Source organism: Barbatula barbatula, assembly GCF_947034865.1.
Source record: "Barbatula barbatula genome assembly, chromosome: 6".
NCBI classification, from domain to species: Eukaryota; Metazoa; Chordata; class Actinopteri; order Cypriniformes; family Nemacheilidae; genus Barbatula; species Barbatula barbatula.
Genome location: NC_136765.1, coordinates 22,777,666 through 22,801,643, shown reverse-complemented (window position 1 = coordinate 22,801,643; position 23,978 = coordinate 22,777,666). Strand labels below are relative to the sequence as shown.

The 23,978-nt window shown below is 39.0% G+C and overlaps 2 protein-coding genes across 2 annotated transcripts; both read left to right on the top strand.

Annotated features, from left to right (window-relative positions):
• Positions 1–539: 539 nt before the first annotated feature.
• On the top strand, positions 540–3,493 carry gemin2 (gem (nuclear organelle) associated protein 2). Its single transcript, XM_079458658.1, has 10 exons — positions 540–869; positions 1,464–1,548; positions 1,641–1,730; positions 1,828–1,887; positions 1,960–2,073; positions 2,215–2,259; positions 2,343–2,411; positions 2,624–2,734; positions 2,882–2,940; positions 3,035–3,493. The coding sequence occupies exons 1-10, from the start codon at positions 751–753 to the stop codon at positions 3,069–3,071; spliced, it is 789 nt and encodes a 262-aa protein (XP_079314784.1). The 5' UTR covers positions 540–750; the 3' UTR covers positions 3,072–3,493.
• A 249-nt stretch (positions 3,494–3,742) lies between these two features.
• On the top strand, positions 3,743–10,609 carry pnn (pinin, desmosome associated protein). Its single transcript, XM_079458935.1, has 9 exons — positions 3,743–3,959; positions 7,430–7,501; positions 7,581–7,649; positions 7,736–7,811; positions 7,895–7,989; positions 8,086–8,161; positions 8,402–8,557; positions 8,677–8,815; positions 9,015–10,609. The coding sequence occupies exons 1-9, from the start codon at positions 3,847–3,849 to the stop codon at positions 10,184–10,186; spliced, it is 1,968 nt and encodes a 655-aa protein (XP_079315061.1). The 5' UTR covers positions 3,743–3,846; the 3' UTR covers positions 10,187–10,609.
• Positions 10,610–23,978: the final 13,369 nt, after the last annotated feature.

Below are 23,978 nucleotides of genomic sequence, written 5' to 3'. Positions count from 1 at the left end.
AAAATACATTGTGTGGGTCAAAATTATAGATTTTTTTTATGCCAAAAATCATTAGGATATTTAGTTAAAAATTTATAAAGAGTATAAGATATTTAGTAAATTTTCAACCCAAAATATATAAAAACTTTATTTTTGTGAGTGGATGGCCTGCTACAGTGCCTCGGATTAACAACTTCAAAGGCGATTTTCTCAATATTTAGATTTTTTGCACCCTTTACTTCCAGAGTTTTACACTCTTGTATCTCCACCAGATATTGTCCCATTTTAACATCCCATATATCAATAAAAAGCTTAACTATTCAGCTTTCAGTTGATGTAAAAATCTAATTTTCGAAAAAATTGACCCATAAGACTGGTTTTGTTGTCTAGGGTCACAAATGTGTTTTGCCCCAAAAATGAAAATTCTGTCATCATTTACTCACCTTCAAGTTGTTCCAAATGTGTATACGTTTATTTGTTCTGATGAACACAGAGAAATATATACAAATATACAAAAACAATTATCTTTACATCACTTGTGTTCTGTCTCCTAACACCAGGGGGCGCCAAATATCCTGTCTGCGTTTTAGCGTACGAACAAAAGAATCTCCATGGCTACCGTCGACTCTATTAGTCGTCATCATTTCAAATGGCTTCAAAATGGAGAGGTTGACAAGTATGGTTACAGTGAAACAGCAACTCTGCGATGTTTAGCTCTTCATAAATGTTAATTCATTTAGAGGATTGCGCATTAAAAAAGAAAGCTTAGAAATGAAGTCGGCCGCGGAGGAGTTAATGCCCAGGCTTCTGCCCGTGGAATCATATGATACAGAAGATATTGATCCCAGCCAACCTCCCAGAAACCCTCAAGAATATCTCAGACAGGTTCAGTAAGTAAATCCATTATGTATTTATTGTTAATTTTATAGCTTTATTTTATAGCCATTTGTGCGTAACTATCATTTACAAAGTGCTTTACATAGGACGTGTTCATAAATATCCACGTGGAAATGAACAGAATTAGGAAAAGTCAACAAAGCAGGACAAGCAATAGAGAATTATTTGTTATAACACTACATATTTTAATAATAATTGTAATAACATGAATACATTTTTACATAAATGCATTTTATGCAAAAAAGCCAAATCCCTGTGTTAACTCTTAAAGGATTCTTCTTTACATAAATGCATCTATGCAAACATTTATTTCATGTTTTTACAATTATTATTAAAATATTTAGTGTTATAAAAATAATTCTCTATTACTTGTCCTGCTTTGTTGACTTTTCCTTCTTTCACATTTCCAGGCATAAAGCATCTCGTCTGGCTTTTTTAAAATTATTGTTATTTTTTACTTTGTAAAGCATTTGAGCTACAGTTTTGTAGACATATTTTAGATCTCTATATGAAATGTAAAGTTATGCTAGTTATTTTCCCACAGGCATCAGTACGAAATTTTACTCTATCTATTACTTTGTTTATAGAAAGGAAGCATCTTTGTGCCCAGATGTTGTTGTTGCACAAATAGATCCAAAGAAGCTAAAGAAGAAACAAACTGTGAATGCTTCTGTAAGTTTGGCAAATTAGCAATGACCGGTATATTTAAATATCTTGTTTTGTGTGTAATGTGATTTGTATTCATGTTAATTGTTCTGTTACAGATCTCAGGTTGTTTGTCTGCACCTCAGGGTTGCTCTCCCAGCCTCACATGGCAGCAACAACAAGTCAGCAAATTTTCAGAAGTCAGACAGGTATTCATTTTAAGCAATTGCGTGTTTATCTTGCAATAAAATATTTGTGCTGTGTATGTATATATATATATATTTTTTTTTGTTTGTTTTGTTTCAGAGTGTCAACAAGCATCGTCAGCATTGGGAAGCCCAGTTTTTGGATGATAATGTTGTCATGGTAAAACATTAAAAGTATGAAGACTACATAAAAAAATAAGATTCTCTAAAAAAAAAAACATCTCTCCCATAGCCAAAAACCGAGGATGAGGATGGATGGAAAAGGTTCTGCTTGGGTGAGAATGTTTGTCTTGGCATCCAGCAGAAAGAAAATGACAATGTTAACCCGGGTCTTGATTACGTCAAGGTACGAATGCAGACGTGTTCTTTACTCTATAATGCACTATTTCAAAGTCAGATAAAAGGTACCCGAGTTATGGGAATAAATGTATTCTCACTTACTATTTGAGCATTCTGCGATGATTTAGTCTTTAATCTTTTTCATCAGACTGGTTTCCCACCTTTACTTAGCATCGTCAGCAAATTAAACCAGGTAACGTTTTGTCAATTTAATAAATACTGTTCCAGATAATTATTCTGATATTGCATTGTAATATAAATGTATTTTCTGATCAGACAACAGTCTCTTCTGTGCTTGAGTATTTAATCAGCTGGTTTGAGGAGAGAGACTTTGTACCACTGTTGGTAAGTGTCTAGTCACATCATTTTTATTAGGACTTCACTTTAAAGTTGTTCATGGTGTGCCAGAAAATTTACTCTAAATGTAGCAGGCAAAAGCTAAAAACAGCCTTATGTTTATGTTGTGATCGGTACAGGTGCAATTTTCTTGACGATGACATGGTGTTATTGAACAGTGTTACTGTATTATACCCACACCATTACATTTATCTACTCAGGGCAGATGGCTATATGCATTACTAGCGTGCCTTGAGAAACCACTGCTTCCTGAAGCCCATTCCCTTATCAGACAGCTGGCAAGGAGGTGCTCTGCAGTGCGTGCCAATCTGGTAAACACGCTTGCTTTTTTTTCTGGATGTTTAGGCTCATGATGAAAGCTGAAGCATCCCTATTTCGTCCCTCGGTGCACAATTGACGGCTTGTTTGTTGACAACCTAAAATAGGTGGTCTAAAATAAGACTCTTTTATTCTTCCAGGAGAGCGAAGATGACGATCGCTTGTCAGCTCTTAACTTGATGATCTGTATTGTTGCCAGGTAACTGACATGGTGCTAAGGACAGGTTTAAAAAAATTTCGCAACATACGCAGGTGCTGTTTTGATGTCATAATGATGTTTTTTTCTGTTAAAGGTATTTTGAGCAAAGTGATTTGGCTGATAAAGAATGAGACTATATTGGAAGGAGATGGAGCCATTTGAAGAAAATGTATGCGGTTGGAGGAATCATGGGAAAGATATTGTTGCAACATTTAGAAAGATTTATACAGTACCTTAGCTTGCTTTAGCGAGATAAATGTTATTTCAAGTACTGATGTTGTCCAATAAATCCTTTTGAGTTGTCACATAAAACACATTTTCATTAAAAATAGCTTTCTTGTCATGCTTTTTGTCTCGTGTATGTGACTTATGGCTTATTTATGTTGTGTATGTAAAAAAAACTTAAATACTAAAAAGTATATTTGAAGAGATTGGTACGTAAATGAGATCAGTTTTCGATAATCATGTTTTTTTACTGTCATTACAATTTATATCAATCAAACTGCAGTTGTTATTAAAGCCATAATACTCAATAAAACACAACTAAAACATGAGTTATCTCATTTTGGAACCAAACTTCATTTTCAGTGTCTAAAACATTATATTAAACATTTATGGTCCAGTTCCCATTAAAAAAAATCATAAAAATTTAGATCTCTAATATTTTTAGGACTATTTAAATTATTTTAAATGACAGTTTTGGCTTTTATCTCGTGCAAAATACAAACACATTTTAGCATCAATTAATCTTAAACGAGTGACGTCTTCATTTACCGTGTTAATTCTGATCTGCTGTGAACGCGTCAATCACAGGGGCTGGGCTCGCTCCCGCTTTCGGTTCACGCGCCTTCATTGAGCCAAGAGCGCGCAGGACACTCCACGCGCTGCTGGAAGACGACGAGCAAGATGGCGGTGGTCGTGCAAAGTTTGCAGGACCAGCTGGAAAAAGCCAAGGAGAGCTTGAAAAGCGTGGATGAAAATATCCGAAAACTAACAGGCAGAGATCCTGGTGAACTAAGGTATTATTTCATTAAAGGTTTTAGTCGGTAATGTATCTATTTTAAGACATTTTTGACCAAGGCCTGTTAGCAAGCTAAGATTGCGGTTAGCACACAGGCTAAAGTATCACATGTTCACGTCGAGCAACTCAAACAAACCTCTATTTGCAAAGGTTTCTAATTTTATTTTTCTATTAACATTCTACATTATATTGGGCTGGCAGAGATCGCACAGGCCAGGGTAAGTCAGCTTGCACTCGAGATAAGCTCGAGTCTCTGTTTGAAACCACCATGACGCCTCACAAACCTGTTTATAACTGATGTTGAATGTTTTAGTTGTGCATACTGAAGCTGGTTGCGGCTTATCCTCGCTAAGATGTTGGTCAGTGTAATATAAGGGGATCTTTAAAGTCGCATTGTTTATGGATTGTAAGGTTTTTACTTAAGTCCCGCTTGGGCGACTTCCTGCTTTGTTTGAATGGAAAGGGAAGTGAGGCGTTACTTGTGGAGACGTATAGTTTTACCACAGGACGTCAAGTTTTGGCACGTGCAATCGAATACAGCCGGCACTGAACTTGTAGTTATTGTTAATTAGTTTTAGGGATGTTCATTTCGGATAATTTTCTTAACCGACAACCGACGCTCGTTAACCGAACATTAACCGTTAACTGAGATTTTTATATAATTCAGGCGTTGAGAAGAAAATACAGTTGCCGATTGTCTGTGACCCAGTAAAAAGTAATTTTTATGGGTTTATTATGAAAGTGCATACAGTAGCGTCCAAAACGGATCAACAACGATCACAAGAGAACCTTGATAACAACGAACAAACATATATTATTCACAATATAAATGACGAATATAATTTTGAAAATAAATAAACTCTAAATAAACCTAAACTGAAAAAAAATCACATGAATTAAATAGTTAACAAATTAACATTTTAAAATATTTTGAAAAGGAGCATCCACATAATCTGGACCGCAGCCTGTTAACTGTTATGCCCGCACTTGCGCAGCCGCATCATCCGACGCCGCTTGTTCATCTTCTGTAGTGGCCATTGCCAAATATGCACACATTTCTGTCGAAATGCTCTCACACATAACTTTAGATCTAACACAACACTTAGATCCAAAAACCCGAGGTCCGGCCCGGGTAATATAAAGTAAAAAATTGTTTTGCTTAATTGACCCGAGGAAGACCTGAACTATCCTGTACAAAAACAGCGCGTCGCGTGTGTGTGCGCGTGTGTACTAGTTACCAACTCTCCTCCAACCCTCAGCCGATTGGTTGAAAGCCACGCAAATCTTCCGAAAGTCGTGGTGATCTGAAATCACATCAGAATTGAAATCCCGAAGTTTCCAACGCTGCAGGGGTTTGCACTCGATGTAGTTACCCTCGTATTCCGGAAAAACATACTTCCATCAGGCGACCAGAAGTAGATATTAAAAGACGCGCACATTTCAGTACTACGCGGTTTGGGACACATTGTTGAGACAGAATGTTCGCGCGAGTGGTTGCCATGTTGTCACTTATTTAGATTTGATTCAGCTAAAACTGGCACAACCCATTTAGCCTCAGTTTGCGCAATTTGCCAGAGCAAAACAAGAGGATCAACATGTTCATTGCCATATCAATTTCATTAATAAATGTCGGTTTACATTCAGGTCTAGTCGGGTTTAAAATGTATATACGATGGGTCGGACTCGGGTCTGTCTCGGGTCGGGGCTTTAAAATAAAAACGTTATCGGGTCTGTCTCGGATTCGGGTCATTTCAGGTCGGGTAAAGATCTTTGGACCCGAGAAGACCTCTACAGTAAACTACAGACTGAAAGAAGGTCAAAAGAATGTTTGATGGGTTCATTTGTTACGGGTGGATTAATTCAATCGTTTTTTCAGAATAGCATCCAATTTGCAGAGCGCCGAGTTAAACACGCCCACTTATTTACATTCCACGGAATAGAAAAATCTCGGAAACTGAATATTCTGCCCAGCCCTAACTGATAATAGTAATCGGTCATAGGGTTTTACTATCGGTTAACGATTAATATGAACATCCCTAGTTTGTTTCTTTTACCTTTTGTGGATTCATCGTCCTAACAGTTCATCACGATTCGATATTTACTTCGTACCTGTTTCTAAACTTATTTTAATACAGAATATTGCCCAATAAAGCTGTTCTCGCATACGTTGTCTGTTTTAATTTACCAAACATGCTTCTCCAGTGGTACTCTTATTAAAGAGATGGAAAACTATATACGGACCCCTTTCCTGCGTTCTAGTGAAGTGGGTGCTGTTAGGCTTTTTGAACATCTAGCCACTAGATTCTCCCTTCGCAGAGTAGTAAGTTAGACACTCCGAGGGGATCCCTGCTCTGGGAAGGCAAGACCTTGCGCCCATGGGGCAGTGGTACTGCTGACAATTTCCCACTGAATGAAAGCTTAAGATTTATCCAAAAAGATGCTAAGTTTATCTCTGTGCCTCTACTGAACAAGTCCCTAAAACTAGTGAAAGAGTTGCTAACTTTGCAACACTGGTGAGACAAATTAGGAATGAATTGGAAACATCACCGAGAAGATGCATATTCAAAATGAATCCAGAGAAAACTGAACTAACAAAAACACTTTCAAAAAGAGGTACCTCCTATAGATGCACCGTACCGTTCGGAAATGACTGAATACATTGATCCATATCGCTGTATTGTTACATCCCTACTTTTTTTGGTCCTTGGGCAAAAATCAAGACTCAAATAAGACCATGCTCTTATCTTTGGTCCTTGGGCCAACCAGAATCAAGATAAGAGCATGGTCTTTTTATTGGTTCTTGGGACAACTAGAATCACGTTCTAAACTTCGTGTTTGCGCCTGTGAAAAGGGACAAATGGAAAGGATGTGGACCGTTCCCATTCTCCATTTCGGATTTTCACTTCTAGAGCTCTGCCCTCCTTAGTAAGGCACTTGGGTGCTCTTGATAGTTTCAGTCGCAGAAGAAGTTTACAGATCCTATTTGGGATTCTGATCAATTCGCTTCATAATACATTGTCATCAGGCTAGATGATGTAATCCACGTTATTACGCTTGTTTGATTTCATTCGGCGCCATGCAGAAGGGGCACTTCTAAAATGATTTTATTTGTCTACGTTTTCTGTGTTTAATGATGACTTGGAGCATTGGGATTGAGACTATTTTAATGAATAAAATCTCAAATTCGACAATTCCATATTTTTCACCTTCCTGTAGCTCAATTATTGTCATGCAATTAGCTGCTGCTCCTTAGGTGTCATGTGGTGCTCTTGAAAAACTTTTGCAGGCCAAGAGACTGAAGAAAATGACTATTACCCCTAGTTGTATGACGACTCTTTTTCCACCTCAAACAGTTTAGGTCAATGGTCAGACCTGCAAACTATAGTTTAAATATTTACAGAAGCTTTCAAATCAGAGATCATTCAGTCTGAAAAAACAAGATTATGGACGATCTGTTTCCCTTTTTAGACCGGGTCAAAACAGGAGGCTGACCATCTCAGGCCCTGGTGGAGGTAGGGGACGTGGAATCAACGTACTGAGGTAACATTCTCTTTTCCTAGGAATTTAGCAAGTTACCTGTTGGATTTGGTGGTTGCTTACCTATGTTGTCCCCTTTCAGGCGTGGTCTCTCAGATAGCGGTGGAGCCCCCCCAGCCAAACAGAGGGACATTGAAGGGGCACTGTTGAGGTATGGTAGCTTCCTATTATCCAGTTTCCGGTTTTGAAATGGCGGGTCACATCTGTGTGTATTTACAATGATGTTTGTCAAACTAGGCTGGCAGGGGATCAGCGAGCCAGGAGAGAGTCACGCCATGACAGCGACGCTGAGGAAGATGACGATGTCAAAAAAGTATGTGGGATGCACTTTTCACTTTCTTCTCTGTATTTTCTCCCTGTTTTTTTAAGTGACCATGCTCTGTTTTCTACTTGCAGCCAGCGTTGCAGTCATCTGTGGTAGCTACCTCCAAAGAACGTACGCGCCGAGATCTTATTCAGGATCAGACCATGGATGAGAGAGGCAAACAAAGGTACCATTTCAGTTTTTTAACACGTTTGTTTGTTACAAATTTACTTTGATGACTCAAAGCCCAAAACTGAAAGATTATTGCTTTGCCCATCTTCAGAAATCGGCGCATGTTTGGTCTGTTGATGGGAACCTTACAGAAGTTTAAACAGGAGTCAACAGTGTCCACAGACAGGGTATGCTTTTCACACTTATGCTCGGTCATACACAACTACATTTTTAGTGTAGCTTTATATGTAGTGTCCTGTGTTCCTATGCTTTTCTTGTTCTGGGTTTATGAAAAAATAATTTGTACATCTGGTTCTCAAACGCTCAGTTTCTTCAAGTCTGCTTTTTGTATTTAGTTCATGTTAATATCAAATTAACAAACTTGGCATTGAAGCAAACTGCAAATTTTAAAACTAACATTTCCACAGATAAAAAGACGGCAAGAAATTGAGCAGAAATTGGAAGTGCAGGCAGAACAGGAGCGTAAAAAAGTTGAGTGTGAAAGGCGAGATCTCTTTGATGAAAGACGTGCCAAACAAACTGAGCTACGACTTCTGGAGCATAAAGTGGAGCTCGCTCAACTGGTATGTTTCATAACTGTAGGAAAACATACATACACATATACATGTATATAAAAGAATGTGTGTGTGTGTATTTTTGTCCCTAGTCTGACATTATAATGTCTGTTTTATTTGCGTTTCAGCAAGAGGATTGGAATGCACACAATTCTAAGCTCATCAGGTTCATTCGCACGAAGACTAAGCCCCCGATCTTTTACCTGCCTGGCAAAATGTGTGCAGCCACTCAAAAGCTCATGGACGAGTCGCAGAAAAAATTAAATGGTAAATGCCACTGGTCTCTTTTCATACGTCTTTCACTGATTCAGATTTTTTAAAATGGCGTTTCACTTCAAATAAACGTTATAAATATGCAACATGGAATGTTTAAAACACTTCAGTGCACAACTATTTAGTGAAAAATTTACGATTGACAAACCTGTAGGCTAAAACGTCCACGTTTTTCATGCTGTCAATTACTCAGGTACGTTTAATGAGAGACGTGAAGCCTTTGCAGAACAACTGAACAAAATGGAAGCTCGGCCAAGGCGTCAATCCCAGAGGGCAGGGGACAGAGAAATGGAGGACAGCCGTCGTGCTGAAGAGACGAAGAAAGAAGATCAAAAGGAGGGTAAGGCTGGAATAGGGCCGTCAGGTGACAGACATGATGTGGAGATGGAGGATGAGGAGGAGGTAGTTGTGGAGGAAGTAGAGGAAAGCTCAGAGGTGAGGGGAAGTGGGGTAGACCAAGAGCAGGGGAAGGAGAAACAAGAGGAAAGTGAAAGGAAGCCAGATGAGGATGATGATGATGATGATGAGGAAGATGTGGGAGCAGGTGAGAGTAGGGAAGAGGAAGAACAAATGGAGTTCCAAGAAGTTGCCAGGGAGGTTGAGGAACAGGGTAAGTTGCAGGTTGAGAGTCCACAAGCTACAGTAGAAGAGGTAGGTAGTGACCAAAGGGAGGAAGAGCAGGAGATAAAGGAGTCATCTCAAGAGGACATCACAACAGACTCACTGAAATCCCCACAAAGTCACATGGAAACACTGACCATGGAGTTTAAAGAGCCTCTGCTGGAGATCCCAGCCCCTAATGCAGTAGAACCTGATGCCAAACAGGAAGACCCTGATCTTGAATCTCATCAGCCACACCCTGAACCTGATCCAGAAGTACCTTCCCAGGAGCAGACTGATGGACCATCAGTCCAGCCAGAAGCACCCAAGGCAGACATAAAGGAGGCTAGCGAAGATGTAGATAACACTCGGGGTTGCACCAAAGTTAAAGCCAAGGGTCAAAGCAGCAGTAGCTCCTCTTCCAGTTCATCTTCAAGCTCCACTTCCAGTGGATCCAGTTCTTCTAGTGGCACCAGCAGCAGCTCCTCTGGCTCTTCATCCAGTTCACGCTCCCGTAGTCGTGGCAGGGATAGAGATGCCCGAGACCGCAAAAGCCACCGGAGACCATCAGACAGGGAGCGTAAGAAAAGCGGGAGTGAGAGGGGACACAAGTCCTCCAAAAGCAGTGGCCGTGAGAGCAAAAGTTCCAAAGACAAAGCCTCTAAACCTGACAGAAAGAGGACGAGTCCAGAGGTGAGCAGGTCTGGCAGACGCCCCTCCCGGAGTGAGCGAGATCGCAAGTCTGATAGAAAAGATCGACGTTGATGATAATTCTCTTTCTCTTAAGGCCATGTTTGTCAGAATTGTGTGGTCACTATAGGTTTTTGAGGCGCGGTTGCCTTTGTTTTTCTTGAGTGACTTTTAGATTCACAATCTTCATCTGTTTTTTAGTTGTATGGCAACTGCTTAGGTGGACTTCAGCGTATGTGGGAATTTTTAACATTTCTTAAGTCTGATTTTAAGAACTGTCACCCCAATATATTGGAATCGTACACCATCAGACTGATGAGATTTTTTTTTGACATTTCAGACTTTTCTTGAAATCTCTTTCTTGTATTGATACCTCGTCTCTTTGGCCATGTTAATTCCAGTAAGTCTGTCATATAGTACCTTGCTGACTTCATAGTTATGTGATGCCATAAAGATGTTATTACTAACCTTCATTAAATGAGGAATTTCTGTATCATACAGTGACGTTTGTCTTTTTTGGAGCTAAATTGTCTTTCATAGATATGCTTCAACTCATAAAACAGGCTACTAACTCAGTCCTAGGACTTTTGTAAATCTGCATTCATGTGTTTTCAATTGTAATAGATTCATCTTAATGCATTTTAGGATAAATGTGGTGTTTTTGAGTAAAGTCTGCTAAACCTGTCAACTTAAAATATATGTATTTTAATGCATAGGTAACATACATTTTTGAACCAAATAAAAAGCAATTAATTTACATGATATAATGTAAAAAATGCTTATGATAAAAGGTAACTTAGAATATCAAGTTTAACTGGTATAGCCATAGTGTATGTGTGTTTGTTTTCTTCCTCATGGTGGCAGTAGTGCTTTACTTAACACTATAATGATGCAGCTTAGTTCATCTGGTCATCTGCAGTGAGTGTCTCATTGTCATTGAGTGTTTTGTGGAGAAAATAACTAAATATGTATGCATTTTCTCCTTATTACAACTATTTTAAATGGCCAAGTCAAAGATATGTACATGGTACCTGTTCTCAACAGGTCTCCTAGTCATTATCAAACATTTGATAAATGTTAAGTTCTAATGCTGCCTACAGAAGTATTTAACATTTGTGTAATGTTGTCCACTAGACTTCTGTTTTCCAGCTCCTGTACTTTCTGTGGCTCAGTTTCAGATATCACATTTTCCCATCTTAATTCATGTCCTGTGTTATGGGTTTTATTACACTTCAGTGCTACAGAGTGGATCTTTATTCCTCTTCTCTGCGTAACATCCTCTCTGCCCCGTGGTCCTTCCTGCTCCGTGAAAGTGAACAGTCAGCTGTTTTGAGCCTTATTAGTGGTATCTGTCTCTGACGAGCAGTATGATGAAGCTTTTCTATTGATCTGTCTCCAGAGAAACTGCTGGGTAAACAGGACCGTTACAGTTTAGAGGGGACCGGGTCAGATATGTTCACCAAGGAGATACAAAGTTTGTGATCTGCATTTCATTTTGGCATCTAAAGTCATGTGGTTCTGAGATGCTTACAGACACGAGACGATTCATGTACCTGTACATCAACTGCTTGACGACAAAATAAAAAGCTATGGAAAGTCTTCTGAAAACAGTCAGCATTTATATGCCTTATTTAAAAAAAAGTTGCCCGAAATCTCAGGACCTCAAGAGCAGGTCATTTTAATTTTCACCGGAGTTGAGTCAAAATGTTAAACTGCAGTAAAGGGTTGACGTACCACCTTGGAAAACCTTGGAAAACCACTAATGAGAACACAAAAATATTTTGCTGGTCCAAAAATAACACCTTACAATAAATGGTTACGTAGACCCCAAAAATGTTTTGTACGTTTTTTCTTTTTGCTGAACATTAAGTACATTATTGTTATGTCATGATACAGCAAATGTGCTTACCCTTTAAAGGATTATGGAATTTAAAATTTTGTTAAGTTTGTTGAATAATGCTGATGGATGGCATAAATGTTCTTCCACAATTTGTATTTAGGTGGTCGAGTAGGGTTTGTGTTCTGTCAGGGTTTTTTCACTGCAGTCGTGTGGGAACTGAGATTTTTTGCAAGATTTCTTCCCCCAAGCTTCAAAGGCAGCATGCTTTAGCACAGCTCAATAAAACCAGGGTCTTTTAGTAAGAAAGTGCATCTGTCCCTTTGAAAGAACTTAACTGGCTGTTCACTGACAGTGAAGTGTCATTAACATTTTGTTATTCCAAATCCCAAGTGCGAGTCCCCGAGATCTGACTCTGGACTCAAGTGTGCCTGTGTGTGCTTATTTAGGAAATGTGGATGGTAAAGTGACCTTATTGGTGGTAACCAGGATTGTGATTACTTTTAAAGCTGCTTCTACATTGATCAACTGTAAATTAGTTGTATAAGCAGTGTGTATGGTCTTGTATGCGGAAAGAAAATCTATAAACATTTTCATAAATCTTTTGGATGAGTTTTTAAATGGCAAAATTTCACACCGCTGTGCAGAATGTAATATCTAAATGCAAAAGGTGTCACGTTTGCATAGGGTGACAGTTGTTGAGATGTCAGATCTAATGTCTATTGACTGTTGGAGCTAGAGCCTAGCAGGTGAAGTGCTCTGACATTGAGATGTGGTTCCCATATGTGAGCATACGAGTTAAAATCTGCTTCGCATTCACAGTTTCCTCTCCTGCGGATGATGCTTTTAAAAAAATATTACCTTTATTTAATTTAGGTTTTGTGGGCGATCAGGATGGGTGAGCTGTTAAGCATCCTGCTTAAGATTCAGTGGACACATGTTCTTGTGGGTTCAAACCCTACTCCTCGTAACAGGTGTCCTGCTGCAGACAATAATAGTGCCCTATCAAACATAAACTGACATAAATTGTGATTGAAAAAAGTTGTTGACCGAACAGCAATGATAGCCATTTACTCACATCGGTTTTGTGTTCATACAATAGAAGTCAATGGCCGCCACCGCTGTTCGGTTATCAACATTCTTCAAAATATATTTTTATGTTCTGCAGAAGATAGAAAGCCATACAGGTTTGAAATAAAAGGGTGAGTAAATGATGACAGAATTAACAATCACTTTAAGGCGTTGGACTTAAGATCCAATGGATGGATGTCCAGTGGGTTCAAACCCCACTCTTGGTAGCAAGGCTGAGATGTTCAAAGTAGGCTCTCACACAGACACTGTTATAGCAAGGTTGCAGGTTCAATGCCCAACCATATCGGTAAAAAAAATAAAGCCATAACTTTAATGCAAAATTTATAGATGCATAACACAATGACATTTTGATTGAAATTTGTGAGGCTATGGATAAATCATTCACAATAAAACCAGTAATACATACTAAGAAAAAAGCATTTGATTATTGGTGAGTTGGAAATTGGAGATAAGCTACTGTTTTTTTTTCCAATAGCCTGAAGGGATTTAATGTTTCATTTTGATGTAGTTCCTGTATGAAAACCCCCACGGCAAAGGGCAGAAAATATACACTGTTTTAAGCCCACAGAGCTTTTGCGGTTTTTGCTGTAAATATCCTTGACTAAAAGGCCCTGAAAAATCTGCCGTTTGACCTTGAAAAACCAAACATTTAATCAGATTTTAGATCTTAAATGCAAAAGTAAATCCTAATTGGTATGCTGTTGTCCTTGTTTTGATTCCTGCTTTGCAATTCAGTCAGCCTGGCCTGGTTGAGTTCGGTGCATTGCAAGCTGGTCGAGATCCTTGAACTGGTTTGGAATGCAGCGCACAGATTTTGGATGTCATCTGAAATGCCATGGCAACAGCAAGTCTAAATGTGCAAGCGCGAGTTACACTTACAGATGCTTAGCCGAGCAAGTGCACAGAATTCTGAATTGTCAATGCTCGTCATATATCAGCTTCCTGGTTTTTGTAATAGCGAGTTTGAAGGTTGTCACGGTGGTGATTTAAAATGTAACCAGTATGTTGAAAAATACTTTTTGAGGTGCATCTTTAAGTTTGAATGTTTATCTTTTATTCTGTTTCTATTGATTTATTATTTTATTTGAAACCTGAATAACAGAAAATACACATCGCATTTAGAAAGACATTGACATAGTTCTCTCCAGATCACCGTTTAGCCACGACCAGCTGAAATGTCTTTTTCTCCCACATGTATCTAGGAAGCAGCTTGCGCGAGCTTTCTCTATCTGGGTTTGCAGAACAAAGGACAAACTTATGCTTATTTTGTTCTTCTGACAAATCCTACTACAAAGCTTTGGCTTCCACTCTGTGCTGGCCTAAGGCTTAAACTCTGGCTTTTACTCCAAAGCCACTGGCTCAAGTCACCGCTGCAGGCCACTGTGTCTCCAGAACAATGTGCGCTGACACGCATCCTATTAAAATGACGATTTTATTTTTACCCTTTTACTGACCACCCTCTATAGCCCCTCTAGCCTTGAAGCAGACTAGCCCATCATTTGTACTGAAGAGCAGTAATCTCTGTGAAATGTCAGAGCAATTGTGTTCCAGTTGTCCACGAGATCTCTCTTATCTTTAAGGTGAAGGGGAAAATAACTTTTATTGTTTCATAGGAGTACTCAGGTGCACATACTTGATGTACTGAAGAAAGACCCGCAATGGTGGATTTTCCCATCACTCCCTATGTTGCAGTGTCGTCGCCATCTTGGGAGGATCATACTCCACTGCTATTGTTTTGATATGTACCATTACTTGTTTTTCTTATATATGGAAAGGTCTAAGTGAAACAAGCAGGGGCTCTTCCTGAACAACGCTGAGTAATGCTATTGCAGTTTTTAACACGGCAAGACCGACCTACCTCAGTTATATTTCCTAATCAGACAAGATAAACAAAACACTGCATTGTCCTCCCAAGATGGCGCAACATTCAACACGGCGTGACTACACAGAAGGGCCTTTACACAAATTTTCCATGGTAAATAAAGTTATAGCTATTTTCATTGTAGCATTATTTAATACGGAATTTGCAAACCGTGTATTAAGCTTTCTAATTTTGCTGACCGTGGTGCATGATAACAGTATCTAACTATGGTATTGAAGCAGAAAATGTTGTTACTATGGCTCATTTATTAAATTATTTATTCTAAGCTAATGTTTATATTTTTCGAACACATTTGAGTCATACAAATAAATACGCTTTAAAAAAGCTGTAGAAAATTTGAAACAGTGTTGTTCTTGTTTCTTCAACTGATTTTCAACGTGAAGGTAAATTTCGCTTTGAATATGAAAAAAACCCTATAAAGATGACAGGACTGTTAATTGTAGGTAAGAAAAAAAGTTAATTTCTTGTAATCTTCCAATTAAGCAGAGGTTTGTTTGGGCCTTCCTTCAAGATGGCGTTGCAACCTAACAGCTAATTACTTCATGACAAACAGCCAAATCACCAACTTATCACAATTAATCTTTCATCCAGAAATATCACTGACATTTAGATCAGATGGCAAACCCCAGCTTTTGTTTTCTGTGCTGCGACAGGTTTCACGTACGCATGCTAATTGGTTGCTTTCTATTTTTAAATGTCTCAGAGCCTCAGGTGAGGTTTATTTCTGCACGACGATGTTCCAGTCAACCAACTTCTATCAAAGAGATAACGGCAGTTGCCATGGAAACCCGTTCTCCTCTCAGGTTTTAAGTCACAGACACGTGTATACATACGTATCTTTTTGGAGTGTGGTATCACAAAAGCGCTATCTCCCAGTAGACCAGCATTTTGGGTAGTGTCTATGAAACACGTTTTTATCATCATCAGCTCCATCTCCACAGTAGATCTTTCCAACCTGCTCCTGCATGGAGTTGGAGAAAGAATAGCTGCTTGTTTACAGCTTAGGCTTTCTGTGGTTATAACTCAACAAAGCTAGCTTTGCTTTTCTGTTTACACTGTGTTCTTTCGGTTCCCTGTTCAATAAATCAAACTCTATCGCCGCAGAGCCAGAGATAGAAGGAATGGCTCCATGTGACACGGCTGCAATTCAAGCCTCTAATCACATTATTCTTCTTATTCTTTGCCTCTTCTTTACCCATGCTGTCATTACAGATACTGCCGGGGGCCACAGTGCTGGTTAAGGCTGTTGGCTTTAATTGCTTGCTTGTCAGAAGGTGAAAAATCTACACCATGGATGCGAGAACTGGGACTGGAGATCTAATGCTGAATCAGTGGGTAGAGTAGTTTCTTCTGTCTTCGATACAGAGATCTCAGATGGAGACGTCTTTTAGAACATTAGTAGAACATTAGTCGGTCAGAACATGTCACGAACCTCATGCAGAACCTGACCTGCATTTCACCTTTATTTGAGCTCATTTGAAGATGTAGTCTGTAACTTTCTTTAGTTATCGAGCGCGTACATTAAAAACTCTTAAATTTACAACAATTAAGCATATAATTATGAATGATTTTTTAGATTGATGGATATGATTTTGCATGTAATGTCAGATTGATGTAATTTGACTGCTGGGTAAATAAAGATATCTATATAAAATGTCCTGCAGAATTTTATTTGGTGAACTCTTCCTTTAAAGAAGCAACGTGGAGAGTTTAGTGGCATCTAGTGGCGAGGTTGCCAATTGCAACCAACGGCTCCCTCCCCCCACCTTTCGGAGCACTACGGTGGCTCTCACAGGACAAATATGTTGTTGCGTTTTTGCTTCTATGCTGAAGGAGATAACGTATTTACGAAACGCTCTCTGTAAAGCAGTTTGTCCGTTAAGGGCTAAACAAGGCGAATTCCATGTAATAAAATCTAGGGGTTTATACACCTATGAAGACATAGTTATGTTTAATAAATTTAAATAGATCCTGCAAAAACCACACACTGGGGATGCCCTAATGCTGTCTGCTTTTTTTATAACACCCTATTTCTAAAAGAAAGGTTGTATTGTATGTTTTACAGAGTGCATTCAGTCAGTGGTGACACATGGGAACAGAACAATGGAAAGTAAGTCCTGTCGTGTGCTCTAAAGTGGGGCGTAAAACTACAGCCTTTAAAAGATAATTAGTTTCGGGGATCTTGTTCTCACTTTCACTTTCAGCTTTACTTGCTTGTCGTCTCCTCTTAGCGATTACCTTGTCACTTTTCTTTCAGTGGTTTTTACTGTTCAGACCTTCAGAGGCCGAATATCAATCAGCTGAGTTCCCGGTTCAGTCTTCACATCTCTCAGATGTCATGAATGGGTTAGTTCGCACAAAATGACATTTGGGTCGCTCTCAAGTGCTCTGATGTTCTTCCGATTGCTGTATGACAAACACTGGTTCCACACTTTGAAAATGGATTGCGATCAAGCCCGCTGTAGCACTTTAAGTCGAACCAGGGAGATTTTTGTAAACAATGATTTAAATGGTGATGTGTTCCTATGTCAAGGCTAATGTGTGGAAGATAAAGCCTGAATCACTATTTTATTACAATCAGGTTTGAAATGACATGGGGATGATGACATTTTTAGGTAGAAGTTGAACCTGATCTAAATGTGTACAATAATGCGTACATATGGTAATAATATTTTATTTCTGTGTTTCCGTGGTGTATTGAAATGTGCCCACCGGATGAGGTATCCATGACATGCAAAGAAATACGATACGATGGTAATGAAAGTCTGTATATTAATACTGCTCACTATACAAGGCGTCCCATAATCCTTTGCTTTGATCGACATTCTCCAGTGGGACTTCAAGCCTGAGGGGAATCATGCACCATTTTTTCCCTTGTGAATATCTTTTTCTGCCTTGAAGAAAAACTGATGATTTGGCATCATGCCACACATTTTGCGGCCATATGCGAAATTACATGCCAGTCGTGAGACTGTCAATCTGTGGACCACAAAGAGGTCACAACATAATGAACGGCACAAGAAATGACCATGTACTGTACAAAATCTGAAGAGCGGTTTCTGTTCCCTCTGATCAAAAGGAAATTTAATGGTGTATTGAAACCATGTTTTTTTGCGATCGGCCCCGTTTCTGCTGCTCTATTTATCTTTGCGGGCAGAGGTCATGTGATCTACACTGGCCAATCCGGAATCAACCCCAGGACACTACCTCTCAAAGTAAGAGACCCTTGAATCACTTGAACCGGTTTCTCACTTCTTGCAACCCCAGGTTTTATAAAGACATAACATCCCTTTGATCAATTGATCTTAGCCAACAACCATGAAAACCCTCAGAGGTCGCAGCGAACCCCCCAAATCCAAATTCTGATTGATGTTTCACAGGTTATAATCTGAAACGCAGTGTTTATCTGTGTTAGACACGTTTGAACATCCAAAACGCAGCACGGATCAAAACATCACAGATGAACCCACTGATTAATTCCACTCATTTTCTTCACCCAACAAACAAACGCTGGCAGGAGTTTATCGGAGCATACGTAACAAATCTGATCCTGTTCAAAGCAGATCTGAGATACGGCAGGTGAATCCACGCGTTCAAATAAAAATGTATCCGGCACCTGAGGGAGAAATGCTCAAATCAGATACTAGTTTAAAGAGTTTACTCCATAATCCTTATCGGTTGCCGGCTGTTCGTGCACCTGGTGGTAAATTTGTGCAGATGTGCCAGGCCTGGCGTTGTGGATACAGTAAAATGGGTTGAAAACGGGCCTTTTGTGGCGGATTGCAAAAGCTGGATGGCTTGAGATTTTCAGGTGCTGCCTGATTGTTTAATAGGAACAGCATTGTTTTAAACAAAGGTTACTGTACCCATTGCAAGAAAAAACATGGATCCATTTCAATGATCTTTTCACGTATTTTTCCTTCTAAGCCATTTCTGTGTTATACCTAGTGTTCAGAAATCGGGTCAGATGTTTAAAGCCGTGTATCCGAGTCTTTAGTTGTCAGACTTGTTTGGTGTCCACAACGGAAAGCTTTTGATTTAGTACAAGGGTTGTCCATTCACATGCCATCTCACAAGCTCTCTCTCTCTCTCTCTCTCTCTTGCATAACTCTCAATTCATCTTTGGAAATGTCAAGTTTTGCATAAAGTTCAGAGTGATGGGCAAATTACCACCGAAGCTTCAAAGGTCCAAAATATATTGCTATACAGTCTTTTTCAAATCACTCTCCCTAACAGATGTTTTTCTCAACTAGACAGGTCACAATAAATATGAAGGACTTAAGTGGATGTGGACAGATTCTTTAATAGTTTCAAAACAGATTTTCTTTGGTTTAAGGGCATTGTGGCACAGTCTCGGCAATAAGCGGGCTGTGTGCCACGCACCATCAGGCTGCAGGTTGATTTAGACTACAGTGCATTACTTCTTAACACTTTAGGTTAAGATGTCTGCTGGAAGACTATTATAGATCCTGACCTGTGCCATCTAACAGCATTGATTTTCCTTTTTTCTCCTTGCATTTTTACCCTCATGTTTAAAGATGGGGTAACATTGCTATTTCATGCATTCTGACTTCTTTACACTGTTAAACGTGCTGGCTTCTCATGCTTAACATGGTCAACTGGTTAAAAAACGCGATACACTCCTCCAGCACTCCAACTTTTTTCGTAAAGTCTGGATCCCTGTTTCATTAAAGGGACAGTTCACCCGGAACTAAAAATTCTGTCAACATTTACTCATCTTCGAGGTGTTCCAAATCTGAGTATATTTCTCTTTTCTGAGGAACACAGAGGACGATATTTTGAAGAATGCTTGTAACCAAGCGGTTCTTGGCCACCATTGACAAACATAGGAAAAATGACAATGGGGCAATTCTGTGAAAATGTCAACCTTACCATGAAGAATAACAGCACAGATATCAACATTTGCTGGTTCAAATACCCATGTGAGGTCTCTCTTAAAGTTTTTGTTTTATTTTTAGTGCATGATTTTTCATAGTCGGGTAAGTGACATTTTCAGGATTGTCACATCCATAACGGTACATATTCCTCATAAATGGACACATGGAAAGTAAAATAAAGTAACTATTTGATGTTCTATAAAGAGGCATTTGTTGTGTATTATTGCTTCAGTTTTGTGCATTTTAGTTCACAAAAATCCTACAAAGTTTGACGTCTCCCAAAAACGGTGTCCTTTTTGTCACATCCATAACGCATGTTCAGTTAGCTTTTTTAAATCGAAAATGTGTTCACAGAATGACATTTTCCTGATGTTTAGACTCTATCAACAAGTGTATATTCATAACAAATAGATTCTCTGAGCATTTTTATGTCACATCACTCTGGAATTGCCCAATGGTAGTCAAACGTGCCTCAGAACTGTTTGCTTTCCTACATTCCTCTAAAGATCTTTCTCTGTGTTCATCAGAACAAAGAAATGTATACAGATTTGGAACAACTTGAGGGTGAGTAAACTGTCCCTTTAAGAGGTTAAAGTCTAAAGTGGTTAAACGAAATGTCAATGTTAATACTTTACACAGAACTTCTTTAAACCCCCCAAAATACATTTTGTTATTCCTTTCTTCCTAACATATGTTCAGAGACATTTTACCCACAGCATGGCGTTCACCTCCGGTGCATTGATGTTGGGACATCTAGCTTCAAAGTACGGACACTTATCTGGTTAGTTCAGGCCCGAGCAGAATTTGACAAAAAAATGTTGCTTCATTGTCCTGCTTTAAGAACAGCTACGGCTGGAGAATGTCACTCCCACCAATGGCTTTTGAAAAGAGGATTCGGTAATTAGGACGGCTAATTAAGCTAACAGCGGGATATACATTCAGGTTTCTCTTCTGATGTGGCTCTAATGAGGGACGGGAAGAACGTGTCATTTCCTGCGGAGAGCTCCTTCACATGTCCACCTCCAGACTGAGTAGGTCTGATCTTCTCCTGTTTCTTGTTACTGTGTTTTAAAGGTCACATGAATCCAGAAGTAAACATGTGTAGTTATGTACTCATTTTGATGTTTTACATGTACATCACAAAATGTAAATTTGTGAAGAATATCTCGCACACTTTCAATTCGTTTTATTTCATTAATATCATCATTGACATTGGACAAATGTATATTCCCGTGGGTGGATATTCTTAATTTTGTGTTAAAGATTTATTTTACAATTATATGATGACAGCGTTGTCCTTATTCCTTTTTTGGATAAAATGACTTTTTTTTAAAGCTTGTACTGCAATATTGAAAAGGAAGGAATCTCTTTATGTGCCTTGTAAAGAGCAAAACACTTCTAGCTGACTTTCATTCAAAAATATCATTACATCTATATCCCTCCCAGTTCTATGTAGGTCCCTGTTTTTAGTCTTTATATTTGGAAGCAAACTAGAACGAATCCGAGAATGAAAGCCACGCGTTGGCAGCGATATGAGAACAGCGTACCTTTTTTCATTTTAGGTTATTGTTGTTGTTTTTTTATCATGGCTATTTTTCACTCTCATCCAGGGGCAGGGCAATAAGAACCCCTCAGTCAAGGTTGCAGAGTGAAAATATTGCAGAGGGGAGAGCTGTAACGATTTCAATAAGGCCCATCATTTCTCAATCCCAGTGTGGCTGAACTCCGAATGGGGACAGTTCTCGGGGGGGATGGATATTAGAAAAGATGTGTCAAGGTCTCCTCCTCCGCTTCTCAGTATCTCAGGAGCAAAAGGGTGCCAGAGAGATGGGAATACAAGGGCCGGCCGGGGTAATTGTGGGTAACCCTTTCAGGCTTTAAAGCAATCAAAGACGATATCCATTTGGGCTGCTATAATAATCAGTTTGAGTTCTAAATCATTTTCAATCACCTTGCCATATGGCTCGGAGCACAGGAGCATTTGTTTAGGGTCTAGAGGTTTGAGATAGGATATTAGACACGTTTAAGTTTTCTTTCTTTTAAGACTTGTCATCATAGCAGTATTTCTATGCCAAATGCTTAAGGCTGACACAGACCCTTCTTTTGACTCTCCTCGAAGGTCTTCAGGACTAGTTATGAAAACTAGAATTATTTTGTGCAAAGAGATGCATTTTAATACAACATCATCCAATTAACTCTTAATAACTAACATTGCGGTGGACTGACCCCTGAAGTTATCACACGCCTTACCTTGACAAACTTCGAGTCCTTTAACAACAAAGCGACTGACCTCTTTATCGTAAAACGCCGTTATCCTGCTATTTGGAGTTGACCTTGATCCCAGAAACACTAAAATAACATGCTTTTATGCTCGGCTCATATTATCTTGCGATTTACTTTAGGGTCGATAAAGCACTGGATCTGTACATCAATATAAATGTTGTGCTGATTCGTCATAGGTCAAGAGTCAGGGGTTAAAGGTCATGTGTGGAGCGCTCATTCCATTTAACTGACAATTTCCTCAGTTTGTGGTTTATGCTGACACAGTCAATATAAATGTATGTCACCTGACCCTATTTCTCACATGTTGGACCCAATGACCCAGGGAATTTAGTATTACAACGCAGTCACCAACAAATCATTTGACAGCTCAATAGAGAAGTGGAGAACAGCTTACACAGTCAGTGTAAAAATAATAAATGCAGCTAAGAGGGATTTATGTGAGACATTGATTAAAGGTTTAGCTTGTTTTCAGGCATTTAAACTCATGCCACAAATGTTCTGAGAACGTATTTCATGTTTTTCTACTTTTGTTTTGCAAGTGCATGCTTACAAAAAGCAGATAAACTGTGAGATCTTGAAATGGCACTGTTTGAGACATTGAGATCTCCTTTGGAGTATGAGAGGAGACATGTTAGATCCCTTCATTTGTCCCTGTAAGTCTGTATTTGTGATCCATTAAATATCATTGGTCTCTTGTAGAAACGGTTGAGAGATTAAACAAATTTGAGCTTCGACCTCTTGAAATTACGCTATCATTGGTTTTAACATAACAAACCTCCTTTCATTGAAAATACACATAGGAGCGATTCCCAAACGCATAGCCCCGTCCATCTCTAGGGGTCACTGTTGTTCTTTCATCCATTTTCAATCTCTGGTTCCTGAGATTGCGAGTTTCATGACGCATTCGTGACACTCACCCAAAAAAAGCAGACAGTTTTCTGGATAAAGTAAGTTAGTAATTTTAATGAAAGCTGTTTTTTTAAAGACAGCAAGTGTACAATGGACAGAGTAAAGGTACCAGCTCATTTACAATAGGTTCTTTCCTCAAAAACAAGAAGAAGAGCAACTACTTTTGTTTACTTGAGGGAATTTAGAGTGAGTGAACGCGCACAACTTTGCTGCTTCTAGGTTGAGATAACAATGCTTTTTGTTTCACTCTCTGCCCCAGAAATAGCCCATCACCATTACACGAACTGATGAATCTTTAATAGATGCATCCTTATCTAAATCTGTAGCCCTTCCGGTGAACCGTGCATCAGAAACCAGACTACAACACTGATGTTAACCGTGTCACGATCTTTACCACAATCACAGTCTCTTAAACGGCCCAAAATTCTACTTTTGGGTTTGCTTTCAGCATTTGCATCTAGTTCTAAAGGATGACAAATGAACAGCTGTTGTGTTCAACAAGTTGGGATGTTGACTTTAAATCATTCACTATATATTTAGAATGATATAATATTAAACTTTTCCGCAAAATGGCATATTATGTATGTCATAAACTTCATCATTCATGTAAGCTTTGGCATACAAAGCAAAAATTGACCTTTAAGACCAGGTATCTGATGCATTTTCTTTAAAATCATTATATGCTTTAAAGGCGTAGGCAATCCTGTCTAGAAAAGCTTTTTGTCATGCTGGTTGGAAGTCTGGTTCTAAAGTCTGAGTGAAAAAGAATTTCAAAGTAGAACATTTGTGGGCGTGGCTCGGGTTTTAATTGCGAATTGACTGGATGGGAAAAAAACTGCTTTTGCATTGATTTTGAGATTAATCTGGCTGCAGACTTTTTCAGATTTTAACAGAAATGTATGAGGGTACAACGCAGCAATATTTTAATGAAAAAATATGATTTTTAATTTCACTGGGACTTTAACA